This window comes from Herpailurus yagouaroundi, unplaced genomic scaffold (assembly GCF_014898765.1).
Source record: "Herpailurus yagouaroundi ecotype Mexico unplaced genomic scaffold, PumYag 139, whole genome shotgun sequence".
NCBI classification, from domain to species: domain Eukaryota; kingdom Metazoa; phylum Chordata; class Mammalia; order Carnivora; family Felidae; genus Herpailurus; species Herpailurus yagouaroundi.
The window spans coordinates 48,999,455-49,015,150 of NW_024412394.1; the positions used below are offsets into that span (position 1 = coordinate 48,999,455).

Consider the following 15,696-nt stretch of genomic DNA (forward strand, 5'->3'; position numbering starts at 1 on the left):
CATCTGTCTGTTTGCCATCTTTGCCATCTTGAAACAAACTAGAAGAGAAGTTTCTCATTACTCCCTTTCTTCTATCATTGACATATCAGAAAGGGGAACTTACATCTTAATGGCTCAGTGATCTTCTAAGGCCCAGTCCAAAGAGAGAGAATTTAACACTATGGGCTCAATGGCTCTATCTTTCCTGAGGGTCTAGTTTAATAAATCCCAACAACTATCCAGGCAGGTTATATTGATGTCTGCAAAGTTATCTTTTATTGAAGATGTACTGTGAGCCAAAGTACACTCACTGTCAGCATCCTGGACATTAGTCTGGCCTACTTTTCCCTTGTTAAAATCTCATCTGCATCAGCAGCTTCCATTTCACAAGCTGAAAACTACTTCACTTTTCTTATCCCAGTTTCCAAGTTTAGATGATCACAAGCAGAATTTCAAGAAACATCTTTAGCATCCAGTCAGAGACCACTGTGATAGTTCAGGTAAGAAATGATTTCATACTCAGAGAAAGACAAGTATCATATGACTTCACTCATATGAGGAATTTAAGGTACAAAACAGATGAACATAAGGGAAGGGAAGCAAAAATAATATGAAAACAGGGAGGGGGACAAAACAGAAGAGACTCATAAATGTGGAGACCAAACAGAGGGTTACTGGAGGGGTTGGGGGAGGGGGGAGGGGCTAAGAGGGTAAGGGACACCAAGGAATCTACTCCTGAAATAATTGTTGCACTATATGCTAACTTGGATGTAAATTAAAAAAATAAAAATTAAAAAAAAAAATAAATGATGAATACTGAAAGCAGTGGCAATGCAACTAGAGAAGAGAGAACAGATCAAAGCACCTGTAAGCAGCAATCATATAGCCATGCTTATATTTACTGAGTGCTTTCTATGTGCCAGGCATTGTATAGTGTGTGTAATAGCTCATTCAATCTTTGCAACAACCCAGTGAGGTAAGAACTGTTCTATTTTATGCATGAGAGAACAGGCTTAGAGTCATTAGAAACTTGCCCAAAGTAAGTGGCCGAGCTGAGATTTGAGCCCTGGCAATCTTGACCTCAAAACTCTCATTTTTTAAATATTTCTTTTTTTTTTTTAATTTTTTTTTCAACGTTTATTTATTTTTGGGACAGAGAGAGACAGAGCATGAACGGGGGAGGGGCAGAGAGAGAGGGAGACACAGAATCGGAAACAGGCTCCAGGCTCTGAGCCATCAGCCCAGAGCCCGACGCGGGGCTCGAACTCACGGACCGCGAGATCGTGACCTGGCTGAAGTCGGACGCTTAACCGACTGCGCCACCCAGGCGCCCCAAAACTCTCATTTTTAATCTCTGTGCATTACTGTCTCATATCAGAAGGATTTGGTAATTTATGGAATGGGGAAGTGGGGGAAGGAGAATCAGGCATGGGAGGCATGTTCCAGTTTAGAGAAGTAGGCAGGTAGATGAAAGGTGGAGTCCTTCACCAAGATGGGGACACAGGAAGGGGAATGGGTTTGAAAGAAGGATGATGATTTGGTTGTGAACATGTTGATGGGGGACATCCAAGTAAAATGTCTGTTAAATGGTTGGGTGCTTAAAATATGGAGCTTCAGAGTAAGTGATTGAGGCTAAAGAAGTCTGTATCTAGGCAGCAGAGGAGCATGTGGGCAGCAGCAGCGGGGGGTGGGGAGGTGGGTAACTGAGATTTTTCCAGAGAAGAAAATGAGAAGATAAGGCAATCAGGGATAGAATCTCAGGGACTTGCAGCACTTAAGGGACCAGTGAAAGAAGAGCCCCTGAATGAGAAAAATAAATAATTTAAGGGATGGTGGGAGAATGAAGAGAGACTGGGTCACAGAAACCAAAGGAGAAGGAAGTGTGATGAAGGAACGATAGCAGTGCCTAATACAACAGAGAAATCATATAAGGTAAGAACCGAAAGTCACCATTGCATTTGGCAATTAGGTCAATGTAAAATCAGCTGATGGGAATGCAAAATGTTATAGCTGTTTCGGAAGATAGTATAGCAGTTTCTTATAAAGCTAAACATTTCCTAGCATATGATTTAGCAGTGGTACTCCTTAGTATTTACCCAAATGAGATTTTTTTAAAAGTATAACACAGAAACCTGCACATGAATGTTTATAGCAGCTTTATTAATAATTGCTAAAACTTGGGCACAACCAAGATGTCCTTTAATAGGTGCATCAATGAACAAACTGACATATCTGTAGAATGGAATATTATTTAGTGATTAAAAATTGAGCTATAAAGCCATGAAAAGACATGGAGGAAACTTCAATGCATATTACCAAGTGAAAGAAGCCAACTGAAAAGGTTATAAACTGTGGGATTCCAACTATATGACATTCTGGGAAAAGGCAAAAACTATAGAGATAGTAATAAGTTTGGTGGTTGCCAGGAGTTGGGGGAAGGGAGGGATAAATAGGGGGAGCATTAGGCCAGTGAAACTATTCTGTTTGTTACTGTAATGGTGTATATACCTCATTTTACATTTGTCCAAACCCATGCAACTATACAACACAAAGAACCCTAATGTAAACCATAGATTTATTTAATAGTAGTGTATCAATATTGACTCATCAATTGTAACATTTTCCACACCAATGCAAAATGTGTGGAAACTGGCAGAGGGTAGGGGCAGTAATGGGTGGAGGGCACATGGAAACTTTGTACTTTCTGCTAAGTTTTCTGTAAACCTAAACCTATTAACATAAAAAGAAAGGAGGAGAGAGGAAAGGAAGGAATTAAAGAAGAAATAAATGAAGAAAGAGAAAGAAAGCCATGTGCCTACAATCTTGAAAGTGTAGCATCAACCCATAATTATACTTAATCCAATTCTTGGAATTCTTGAATTCCAAGTTGAGTAAAAAATAACTAGTTTCTATTCTGCTTACCAACTTCTAGGGCTCCCATCACAAATGCAACATACAAACCAATGTCTTTGGCATGATATGAAATTTTTTTCACAGCCCAACTTTGCAACGTGATCTCTGGATCATTGCCCATGTATTATAAGCTTCAGCTGCAACAGTCTCTTTGCGTGTCTTTCCCATTCATGATGTGCACTTGCAGACCAACGCTGCCTGTTTTGCTCTTGCTGGTTTTTTCGGCCTATCTCCTCTACCCTTCTCTACCTAACAAAATCCTACATATCTTCCATCACACATCCCAGACCTACCCTTTTCTGTGAGAACTTTGCTGTTCCCTTTCACCCATAGCACACTAAGCAAGAAAGAATCCTCTCCTTGATTCTATAGTTCTTTGTGCCCACAGTCTTCAACATCAACAGTTTAGTGAGAATTGGGGGCAGAAAGAAGCCTGATCAAAGCGATTTAACAAGTGGGAGGGAGAAATGTATGCATGGAAGGTAGACTAATGTGTGGGGATTGGTTTTATTATAATGTGATATTGCTTCTTTTGGTTTGTCTTTAGTGTTTGTGGTTTTACCCAACAGGGGTTGAGGGTAGGGAGAAGAAAATTCCTGGAGGGGCTGTGGCGCTGTCCAGTCCTTGGGGTGCTGACAGACCTGTGTCACTGGGTCGGGTCTGTCTTGAGGCTGGTAATTCTTCTCCCAGCAGCTGTGGTCCTCTATTTTGGGGAGGGAGGGAGACAGGAGAAGGACTACATCCGTTTAGTTCTCTTGGAGGTTCGGGAGCCATAGCCTGCCTCATCTGTGGGGGAAGGAGAAAAAGGTTTGCTGACTTGGTGACACTTCTCTATTTCTCATGGGATCTACAGGCTCCTGAAGACCAGTTAATGACTAGGGAAAGCAATTAGTTATTAGTTTTTTCTGACATCCACATAACACACATTAAAGACGAGCTATGTTCTAGGAACCATGCCAGGTACTGGAATACAAGATAACCAAAACAGAATTCCTGTCCTCAAGGAGTTTAGTCTAAGTAGGAATATTGATCTTGAGTCCATGCCAGCAATTCCACCATGAGGGGAGCTGTCTTAGCTCAGGCTGCCATAACAAGATACAATAGATTGAGTGGCTTAAATAATAGAAATTTATTTTCTCACAGTTCTCGAGCCTGGAAGTTCAAGATCAAGGTCCAGGAGGGTTTGGGTTTTGGTGAGGACTTTCTTCCTGGCTTGCAGGTGGCCATTTTCTTGCTCTGTATTCACATGGCCTTTCTTCTGAGAATGGGGGTGGGGGGTGAGGTGGGTAGGAGTATGATGAGGGGGAGAATGAGGGAAAGAGAGGGAGAGAAAGACTTCCATTGATGTCTCTCTTATAAGGACGCTAATCCTATCAGATCAGAGCCCCACCCTTAAGACCTCATTTTATTTTAATTACCTCCTAAAGGCCCTATTTCCAAATACAGTCACAGTGTGGGTTAGGCCTCAACATATGAATTTGGGGGGGGAGACAAATCAGCCCATAATGGAAGCTTATAGAAAACTGTAAGAGCACAGACACAGTCATGATTGCCTTATCTGGGGAAAGAAGGGACTGCAGAAAGCTCAGCAATGACTCCTGTTCTGGATTTTGAGCATGCAGATATCAGCATATGTGATTTCAGTAGCCCCAGCTTGGTGGCTCTGGTGATGTAGCAGTGCTGGGCAGTCAACAAGTAATTATTGTCCCATGTGAAAAGAAGAGGTCTCTACACCACAAGCTTTCTGACAGTCATAACTTCATTCAATGATATTTTTATGCCTCGGGTACTATTTTTACATTTTGTAGCAGCTTTTCTTTATGGTAGAGTATGTCACAGGTTTCCTGATGTCACTCAGCTTTTTACTGCAACAGCTTCCATATGCCTCCTGCAAAGGTGATTATTTCAAAGATTCAGTAAGTGTCAGAAGTACTGTACTTCAGGTAGCATACGCATTCCTTTGCAATAGTGAGGTATAGAAAATGAGTCATGGGCTTGCTCTGTGCCTGTTGTCCTGGTGTTTTGGAGATAGCATTTGTGGACACCAGGCTCTGTGAATGGCCAGTGCTGTACTGTTCTCATTGATAGTATTATGTTGAGGGTCCCTACCTGCGGAATACATATTCTCAGAAGAAGGAAATGTCCCAGAAGCTTTGAGAAAAGTAACCACTCCTTTCTTTATACTTCTGTCACATTCAGTTTACATTTCTCATCTGGCCTTTGGGCCCTCGCTGAGACTCATCAGGGCCGGTTTCTTTAACGTAGGGAGTCAGTCACATTAGTCTCTGTTCTAACCTGATTTGTCCCCTAGGGGTGATGGCAGTATCCAGCAGTCACCACCTCTGGCTAAACTAGTACGATTGTTGCATGCTAAAAATAAGCTTGTCATTCTATTGGCGCTTTGTCTCCCTGTAACGCACTGCCGTGAGTCTGGCTGTTCTGCCTTTGGTATAAACCAGATAATGGCCACAGCAGAATCCCAGCCTGTTGCCCGTAAGAGCTGCTATCCTCAAGGAGATGGGGGCAAGGTCTTGATCAGGGAGGGTTTACGTTGACATTAATTCTCCCATCTTCAGGACCAATAATTCTTGCTTTAGAAATAAGGAAAAAGTGGTGATGCGGCTCAAGTCAAAATGAAATTTGACTTTCTACTCTTCCTTTCTAGGACTGCTTCAGTTGGGGAGTTAGTTTTCTGTTGCTTCTACAAGTGGTCTGGAGGACACCCCTGTGATGTTTAGGACCACTGACAGCACTTGAACAGTTTTGCTCCCTGTCTTCTCCCTTCCCCCACCCCACAGAGACTCAGAGGAGCATTTGTGAGACAGACTCTGGACTTACAAACACTGAAACAGCTGCTCTCCCAGCCTCTTGTCTCCCGTGCGGCTGCAGTCGCTGTGCTGGAACTCTCTGCCAAGGAGGGTGGACTGTTGTCACCAGAAAGGTGGTTCATTATAGATCTTGACCCCTCCTTCGTTCTCCCTCCCTTACAACATGCACATCCCTCTCTTCTCCTGGCATTACTGCTGGCAGAGTTCAGACTTCATTTCTCTCATTCAAAAGCATTCCTCCCATTTGTGAATTATTCCCTGACTCTTCGATAGGGCAGTGTTACAGGTCCTCTGCCGGCAGAAGGGAGCAGTCTGACAAAACCTGAAGCCCTAAGACTTTCAGAAGCTGTGACGAGCAGACTAGGAGGAAGCCACGACATTGTGAGCTGAATGGATGTCTTAATAAGCTTTCAGATGTGATTTGGCCAGAGTTGGCAGAGAGAGCTCGAGGGAAAAAGGCAAGTAAATGATTGCAGACCCACTGGGCGTGACAACCCTAGGAAGCTAATCATGTCTCCAGGAAATAATTGACAGCAATTACCCAGCAACAGAACACCATGTAGAATGGGGAGGACAGACCCCCGGATGTGAGTACGATCTCTCTTCACTACAGAGTTTTAAGCAGTGGGAGCAAAGCGAATTATCGTAACTGATGGTGCTCCCTTAACCACTGATTCTGGGTGCTTGTGGACTGTCTCTGGGTGGGGTATGCATATGCCTGGCTGGGACTTCTGTTTGCAGGTCTCTTCTAAAATAGGTTGCCTGTCAGGAAACTGAATGTAGTAGTTTGGGGATATTGGTACCGGGAGACTTCCTTGTAAATCCTCAAGAAAGCAGCAAAAGCAAACCTCATAGACCTTTTGCTATAAAAATAAAACAGATCGCATCACAGACCAAGCAGCTGTGTGGCCCTCTAGCATTTGTGATGAGAGAAAAAAAGCATTTGCAAATTGGAATGCAGTGAAAATGGGGCGGTGGGCTAGGACAAAGCAGGGAAATCTTTCTTAGAAGCTAAATACCTTTCTGGATTCAGGATGCTCATTGCATATTTATGATCATGGATTTATTTCATTTCTGCTTAAAGAGCTGGCAGTATGTTTGCATTTAATGTTTTTCTCCAGAATGCTGTGAAAGTGAGCATTGTGACAAAGAAGGATGTGATTGATAGATATAGGGCAGAAGAAATTCCTCACTGCCAACAGTGGGAAGTGTCTTGAATGATAGCTGATCTACTTGGAAGAGGAGGCTCAGGTTGAATGAGGGAATGGGGCTGCTACAGCCGAGGTACCCAACAGGTTGGCAGTGAAGTTTAACTCGTTGATTGCAGACTAGTTGCTAGGTCTCTATTCCTCAACCCTCCCCACTCATTGGTGAAGGTCCTCTATCCTCCTTATTCCTCTCCCTCAACCTGCCTCTGCCTTCCTGATTTATCAGTTCAGAGGTGTCAGATGAGAAACCCCTTCCTCCAAAAGGATGGAGGTACAGAGAGGAAACAGAAAAGAAGACTCAGCCACTTTGATTCTTTCCCACCCATCCTGTGTGTATATGCAACTGTAGGTGAATACTGGGCATCCTACCAGTGATGCTATTACTGGATTTCAATTGAGAATGAACTTGAGATGCCCAAGCACATAGGGATGATACTAGCCACAGACTAGGAACTGGAAACCTGGGATTCTGTTCCTGACTTTGCAGGCAGTTTTCTATGCAATTCTAGTTGGGGGTGGGGGGATGGTGGGAGCGGTATCCAAAATTCTGTGAGCAACAAATCCCTGTGCCTCAGGCAGGCTGTGTATTGGCCATGGTGGAGGGGGTGGGATAGGGTGGGGAGTGGGGAGCATTTCATTCTTAAGTAGTTGTAACTGAAGAAAAAAAAAAGTCTGGACAATATTTCTCAACTGTAGTGTTTTTTTCTGTCTTAAAACAAAGTGAATAGTAGTGTGTGCTAGACTTATAAAGGGCTGTTTACCAAAGGTAGTTATGTAAACGAGGCTATCTCAGTAGCTTGCAACCATGGCAGTGGGTGGGTGAGAGCTGAATTTATTGTCTGGGACCGGAGGGGAGTGGCTGTCCATGTACTACAGGCCTGCTGACCCCTGCATCTGTTGCTGGGGAGACTGGCCAGTGCTGCTGGATTGGAGCTCGTGACCTCAGCTGGTGGGCTGCACTAGTTTGCAGCAAGGATGTCTCTATCTCCAGGAGCTAAGCTCTGAAGTAAAATGAGTGAAATTTTAATAGTATTTGTATGAATTGGGCCATTGTATTGAGACGTTCAGATGCTCACTGCAAGGAAAGTTTGGATACAGGGGAAGGTGGCAGTTCAGGCTGAGCGTGCAAAGACAACAAATGAGTAAATGAACAATGTGGTTGTGGAGGGAGAGCAGTTTGGAAGTCACGACTAATATTGTAGCTTCCTGCCATTTGTGCCTGGAGTGTTCTTGCAATATTGGGACAAACCCAGTATTGGGAAGCTCAGTATAATTGGTTTACAGATACCACAGATTACCTGAATAAAGAGAGAATGTATCCAGCGTTTCCAAAAACAACTTCTACACTGTAGAAAGGTCTGGGAAACATAAAGCCTAAACTAGTCTTTCAGTGGGACCCTGGGAATTTCCAGTGGATTTTCCAGCTCTGTTTCTCTGTTTTGAGTTTCAGCTTGATTCTTTCATTGGCTCATTCATTCAACCGAGATTCCTCATGCATCCCAGGGGTCTCTGACCATGGTTAAGAGAGGAGTCCTCTCTTTGGAGCATACCTTCTCCGGGTTTGTTGCATTTCCAGTGAGCAGAGCAGGTGGATTTGTGGAGGTTCTTTCTTTCCTTGCTATTCTTTTTTTTTTTTTTTTTTTAATTTTTTTTTTAACGTTTTTTTTTTTTTGGGACAGAGAGAGACAGAGCATGAACGGGGGAGGGACAGAGAGAGAGGGAGACACAGAATCGGAAACAGGCTCCAGGCTCTGAGCCATCAGCCCAGAGCCTGACGCGGGGCTCGAACTCACGGACCGTGAGATCGTGACCTGGCTGAAGTCGGATGCTTAACCGACTGCGCCACCCAGGCGCCCCTCCTTGCTATTCTTTAACCACATTTTGGGCAACATACAGATGAAGTGAGAAAAGTTGATGATTAACAAGTTGGGGCAGGAGGGATAATAATTACCTTTTTGAAGTTATTCACATTTCGGCCAATACTTTCACATAGTAAACAGCCATCTTTAATCCCACCATGGTCCTCTTTGTGTGTGTGTGTGTGTGTGTGTGTGTGTGTGTGTGTGTGTGTGTCTGTTTTATGTGTGATCATTTAACCCCAGCCTCTCAGAGCTGTTGGCAAAATGAATTGCCTGGAATGTCATGGTGAACAAGAGTTAGAGCAAGGCACATAGAGTCCAGATCTTTCCTAGTCGTCTCATGGCCAATTCCTTTGTCTTAGAGGTTGAAAGGAGCATTGGGTTTGCCTGGAAGCAACTGTAAAAGATGTCTGTATCTTCCAGGCCTTCAAAATTAGAATGTGTGGTAGGGTCTAGGGTGAAGAGTGCAGTCCTTTTGGCACAGCATTTTCTTTGTATTTGCATGTATTGGAATATTTTTAAAGTATTTATTTTGAGAGAGAGAGTGCACGAGCAGGAGAGAGGGACAGAGGGAGGGAGGGAGGGAGAGAGAGAGAGAGAGAGAGAGAGAGAGTAAGAGAGAATCCCAAGCAGGCTCCACACTGAGAGTGGAGCCTGATGCAGGGCTTGATCTCAGGACCATAAGATCACAATTTGAGCCTGTATCGAGTCGAGGCTCAACTGACTAAGCTACCCAGGTGCCCCATAGGTATTTTTAATAAGTATGTTTCAAAACACAAAGAAGCTTTCACTTACTTGCTGTCCTAGCAGGAGTGGATTCAATTCTTTTTTTTTTTTTTTTAAGTTTATTTATTTTGAGAGAGACAGAGCATGCACACACATGGGGGAGGGGCAGAGAGAGAGAGGGAGAGAGAGAATCTGACAGCACAAAGCCAGATGTGAGGCTTGAACTCACAAATCATGAGATCATGACCTGAGTCCAAACTAAGAGTCGGATACTTAATCGACTGAACCACCCAGGCACCCTGAGTGGGTTCAATTCTTGAAAGCATTCCTTCCAAAGAACACTTTACTTTGGATAAATTACCAATGGCTTTGGTTTGCTCTAATGGTGGCCCAGGGCTCCTGGGAGAAGTCGGTCTTTAAAATTGTGTTCATTTGTCATTTGGTGGAAAGAAGAGTTTAATTTTACTACAGTTACTACTACCTCTAGACCACTGCTCTGACTGGGGTTTTGTGTCCTGTAGGTGGTTTCAGTAGGCCTTTTATTTCTTGTTAAGCATGGAAACAACAAAACCAGGCCCTCCTGATGCGGTTGGCAGTATGCACTGTCAGGGTTTCTAGCATCCGCGTTGTTCCCAAGGTGGGTTGTTCCGGCAGTAACTGGAACTGGGCGATGGCCCGGGCCTGTGCCCAGTTCTTGGTCTGTCCCAGAACTCAGGAAGCTGCACTGTTCCCAGTGAGACAAGGATGAAGCAAAAAACCTGCAGTAAATGCTGGCGGAACACCCAAGGGTTTAACCCACCCCTGAGGGTCTCTGTGGGGGGTGGTCCGTGGGCATCTTCACCTGCCAGGGGAATCAGCATGTTGGCTGTGGTGGACCCACAAAACACAGCCAGAAGGCCCTTCGTCATCATGCGCAGTACAGTTACCTGCCAAAGGCAGGCCTGGAACCCAGGTGATGTTGATGGGGTTATATCAGGCCTCTGCTACCCGGGATGGAAGTACAGAGCAGACCTCACAGTTTTGGCCATAGTCCTCTGGAGAATGTCCCTGAAGGAGGAAAAAGGGAGGGAGGTTGGCACATCTGCTGCCTTCTACTCGCAAGTTCAGGGGCTTGGTGTGCAGAGTATGTGCTTCCTGCTCGTCCTGTCTTCACTCAGCTTCTGTCCCCTGCAGTGAGCGATCAGCAGATGCCCTAAAATCAGAGAGAGGAGGTGTGTGGCCTGTCCTGTGTGCTGAGCGGTGCTGATGGCAACTTTGTTTGTAATCCCTAGGTCCCGAAGATGGCATAGTAATACAGGCACCTTCTGATGATCGGGAGCGTGTTTACCCGTGGGTGCCTGCCCGGGCCAGTGGCATCGTGTTGAGCTGAAGGAACTTGTCTACTGCTTTCCTGAAAACCTCTTTTTCTCCTAATTCATGAGCCAGCAGGATGCGGTCGCTGCACTTTCTGAACGCCTTCTCATAGCTGCGTACAAAGGCCAAGCAGAGAATGTGGTTCAGCTCATCAACAAGGGCGCCAAGGTAGCAGTTACCAAGGTAACAAGAAAAAAAAAAACTAACACTTTAACCATTCCCTGGGAAAAAGCCTACCTCTTAATAACCATTGTCTGTACAACTTTTGTGTTGGTTCGAAGCTTTCATGGAACTAGCTTTTTCTTTTTTCTAGTGGTGGCAGTTTGGGAAGCAGGAAGGAGGATTAAAATGCTTTCAATGCTATCTTTCAAGTGGAGTGACTTATTTTTTTTTTTTTTTTAATGTTTATTTATTCTGGAGAAAGGGAGAGAGAGAGGCAGAGTGAGAGTGGGGGAGGAGCAGAGAGAGAGAGGGAGACACAGAATCTGAAGCAGCTCCAAGCTCTGAGATGTCAGCACAGAGTCTGATGTGAGGCTTGCACTCACAGACCATGAGATCATGACCTGAGCCAAAGTCAGATGCTTAACCAACTGAGCCATCCAGGTGCCCCTGGAGTGACTTGTAATTAGCATTTGACAGTCTTTAAAATCACAGTATGGCCTTTTCTCATCTATTTCTTTAGCTAAATGGACAAGAGGTGTCTCTGGAGAAGTTGGGAGGCATAAAAAGTTATTGGAAAAAATGTACAGTAATCTCGTTATTGTACAGGGACAGGACAGCCCATCGGCTGTGCAGAACCTCACTGTTCCCATCTGTACAATAACAGACTTGGGCCAGATGACGGCCACCATCTCTTTGGGCTTTCATTTCATATGGGTCAGGAAACATAATTCCACGGTAGATGAGAAAACATACTGGCTAAAGGGCGATATTGTAGCAAAAGTGGGGAAAGTCAGGCTGCATAGGTGACAAGTTGAAATATATAGATGAAATAATGCTGATGGAAGACACTTATTGAGCACTTAGTATTGCTCTAAGGACTTTATAGTCCTCTAGAAAAGGTTCTTTTTTTTATCCCCACTGTAGAGATGTAGAGAGCCTGAGGCACAGAGAGTTACTTGCTCAGGGTCTGTTCTTCAGCTGTTGGGTGGCAGAATTGCTACTTGTACCTACAGAGTCTGGCTCCAAAGCCCACCCTCTAGGCCACCCCACATAGCTGTGGAGAGAAGCGAAGCTTAATTTTCAAATGCTAATGTCTGACCACCTGTGGCACAGATTGGCCAGCACGCATTTTCAGTTACTCACATGCGGTCTCTGCATTTTATGATTCTGACGTGTGCTTTTTTGGCCCCACCAAGCAGTTAATTCCGACACTGTCTACCTGGAGGTGGCATCAGGCCTCACAGGTTAAGGGCTCAGTCCCACAAGACTGCATTTCCCCCCACTCCACTTCAGATGCCAGCCGCCAAGTCCAGGTTGTCACCTGTGCTTCTGACCAACACAGAATCAAGGGTTCCCACAATCCCCCGATCCCCTGGGTTTGACTGATCTGCTAGAGCAGCTCACAGAACTCAGGAAGACATTTTGCTTACCAAATTACTAGTTCATTGTGAAAGGTTGTAACTGAGGACCAGCCAGATAGAAGAGATACATAAGGCAAGGTATGAGGAAAAGGCTACAGAGCTTCCATGCGCTCTGAGTGCACCACCCTACCGGAACTTCCATGTGTTCCCCAGCCCAGAAGTTTTCTGGCTTGCCTTGGATTTTTATGGAGGCTTCATTGCTAATTGCTCATTGACATTCAACCTCCAGCCGCACCCCTCTCCCTGGAGGTCAGGGGATGGGACTGAAAATGTGACCATCTAATTATGGTTGGTTGCCCTGGCAACTAGCAGCATCCTTAGGGCTTTCTAAAAGTTCCCTCATTAACATAAATTCAGGTGTGGTTGAAAGGGGCTTATTATGAAGAACACATTACTTTCACTTTTTTGTCTCTGGAGCTATTTCAGGAATGAGGACAAAGACCAGCTACTGTAAAAAAAGATGCTCCTGTTGTTCTTATCACTTAGGAAATTCCAAGGATTTGGGGAGCTGTGAGCCAGGAACGGACACTAAAACCAAATATATATTCATTATAAACAATATCACGATGCTTGTCTCTGACAAAATATTGGGCTATGCAGAGGTCACCTATTGGCCTAACAATGCCCTGCACATAAATGGTGATAAGCTTGTATGGAACTGACAGTGAAGGGAGCCATAGCTCAGGCTTTGGTGTGATTCGCCCACAGCTCTTCAGGGTCTGGGCAATCACAACTGCAAGAAGGTGCATGAACTCTGTAGTTAGGGTGCATGCTCACATATCTTCACTTGGCTATGTTTGCTAATTGTGCCACTTGCTTGACTTCTTAGAGCATCAGTTTCCTTACTGTAAAAGACTTAATGTTGGGGCGCCTGGGTGGCGCAGTCGGTTGGGCGTCCGACTTCAGCCAGGTCACGATCTCGCGGTCCGTGAGTTCGAGCCCCGCGTCAGGCTCTGGGCTGATGGCTCAGAGCCTGGAGCCTGTTTCCGATTCTGTGTCTCCCTCTCTCTCTCTGCCCCTCCCCCGTTCATGCTCTGTCTCTCTCTGTCCCAAAAATAAATAAACGTTGAAAAAAAAAATTAAAAAAAAAAAGACAATGATAATGAAATTGTTATAATAACAAATTATTGATAAACATTTAGCTCATAGTCTGAAAGTTTTCTTTTTCTTTCTAATGTGAACTTTCTTTCTTTCTTGAGGGAGAGAATGCATGTGCAAGCAGGGAAGGGGCAGAGGGAGAGGGAGAGAGAGAATCTTAAGCAGGCTCCACACCCAGCACAGAGCCTGACATGGAGCTCGATCTCACAACTGTGAGATCATGACCTCAGCTGAAATCAAGAATCGGATACTTAACCAACTGACCTGTCCAGGTGCCCTGAAAGTTTTCTTTTTAAAACAGACTTCATCATTTGCTTTTTTTAAAAACAGGTTTATTGAGGTATAACTTACATGTCATAAAATTCACCCATTTAAAGTATAGAATTCAGTGATTTTTGATGTATTTACAGAGTTGTGCAATAATCACCGTGTTTTAATTTTAGAACATTTCCATCATCCCAGTAAGAAACTTTCTACTCATTAGCTGTCATTCCCCATTCCCACCCCCAGCTCCTGGCAACCATTAATCTACTTTCTGTCTCTACGTATCTGTTTTCTAGAGGCGCCTGGGTGGCTCAGTGGGTTAAGCGTCTGACTCTCGGTTTTGGCTCGGGTCATGATCGTATGGTTTCATGGGTTTGAACCCTGCATCGGGCTGTGCAGTGATGGTGCAGAGCCTGCTTCAGATTCTCTCTCATCCTCTTTCTCTCTGCCCCTCCCCTACTCATGCTTTCTCTGTCTCTCTCAAAATAAATAAATAAACCTAAAAAAAATTTAAATATCTGTTTTCTGGACATTTCCCATAAATGGAATCATATAGTAGGTAGCCTTTTGTGTCTGACTTTTTTCACTTAGCCTAATGTTTTCAGAGTCTATCTATGTTATAGCCTACATCAGTATGTCATTCTCTTTTATTGCAGAATAATATCTCATTGTATAGATACACCACATTTTGTTTACCTAGTCAACAGTTGGTAGATGTTTTGGGTTGTTTCCAGCTTGGAACTATTATGAATAATGCTGCTGTGAATGCCAGTGTATGGTTTTTGTGTGGACGTGTTTTCATTTCTCTTTAGTAAATACCCAGGAGTGGAATTGATGGAATAAACGATAAATCTGTGCTTAGCATTTTAAGGAACTGCCAAACTATTTTTCAGGGTGGTTGTACCATTTTACATTCCCATCGCAGTGTTTAAGGGTTCCAGTTTCTCTGTATCCTTGCCAATGCTTGTTGTCGCCTATCTTTTTTATTTTTTTACATCATTTGTTCTTTAATAGTTATCTTTTTCAAAGTAATGCAGGCACATAGGAAGTTTAAAAGTGTAAGTTCAAATACTGTTGGAAGGCATTTAACAGAAAGAGCTGTCTCCTGCCCACCCCTCAACTCTGCTCCCCAAAAGAACAAACTCTCAGATCTCTTAGCTGTTTTCCTGCTGGCATTGATCTCCATATTTCTATAATGAATATGCACATACTGCTAAGTTGATTAATCAGCTTAATTTTTCATTTAAAAAAGTTTAGACAAAGCACAACATCCATTCATGATAAAAACCCTCAATAAAGTAGGTTTAGAGGGAACAAACTTCATCGTAATAAAGGCCATTTATGAAAAACTTACAGTGAAAATCATCCTTAATGGGGAATAAGTGAGAGGTTTTCCCCTAAGGTCAGGAACAAGATTAGGATGCCCACTCTCAACACTTTTATTCCACATAGTACTGGAAGTCCTAGCCACAGCAGTCAGACAAGGGGGCAAATAGGCCTCGGAGTTGGTAAGGAAGAAGTAAAACTTTCACTCTTTGCAGATGACATGATACTCTCTATAGAAAACCTTTAGTGTTTAGTCCCCCAAAAAACTGCTAGAATTGATAAATTCAATAAGGTCGCAGGATACAAAATCAATCTACACAAATGTTTCATTTCTTTTTTTTAAGTTTATTTATTTATTTTGAGAGAGAGAGGGAGGGAGGGGCAGAGAGAGAGGGTGAGAGAGAATCTTAGGCAGGTTCCATGCTGTCAGTGTGGAGCCTGACACAGGGCTCAATCTCATGAACGGTCACAACCTGAGCCGAAATCAAGAGTTGCTTACTTAACTGACTGAGCCACTCAGGTGCCCCTATTTCATTTCTGTACACCAATAATGAAGCAG

The 15,696-nt window shown here is 43.9% G+C and overlaps 1 protein-coding gene and 1 long non-coding RNA gene across 7 annotated transcripts in view; one reads left to right on the plus strand and one right to left on the minus strand.

The window, feature by feature from the left end:
* Window positions 1–15,696, plus strand: part of ANKRD6 (ankyrin repeat domain 6) — a 216,411-nt gene that overhangs the window by 120,971 nt on the left and 79,744 nt on the right. For 2 of the 4 annotated variants that reach the window (XM_040474162.1, XM_040474164.1), the window contains exon 2: window positions 10,785–11,049. In XM_040474162.1, coding sequence (XP_040330096.1) covers window positions 10,930–11,049 — 120 coding nt within the window. In that variant the 5' untranslated portion in view covers window positions 10,785–10,929. Of the gene's footprint in view, window positions 1–400; window positions 480–9,810; window positions 11,050–15,696 lie in introns of those variants that run through there. The other 2 variants (XM_040474163.1, XM_040474166.1) reach the window with 2 other exon arrangements.
* LOC121029778 (uncharacterized) lies at window positions 2,538–8,400 on the minus strand. Of its 3 annotated transcripts, XR_005789886.1 has the most exons (3): window positions 8,227–8,400; window positions 5,731–6,164; window positions 2,538–3,678 (listed from the first exon to the last, which is right to left on the minus strand). It is a non-coding gene; the product is annotated as an uncharacterized LOC121029778 (long non-coding RNA). The 3 variants fall into 3 exon arrangements; XR_005789884.1 differs by lacking the exon at window positions 8,227–8,400 and having other exon boundaries at window positions 5,731–6,293; XR_005789885.1 differs by lacking the exon at window positions 8,227–8,400 and having other exon boundaries at window positions 2,538–4,150; window positions 5,731–6,293.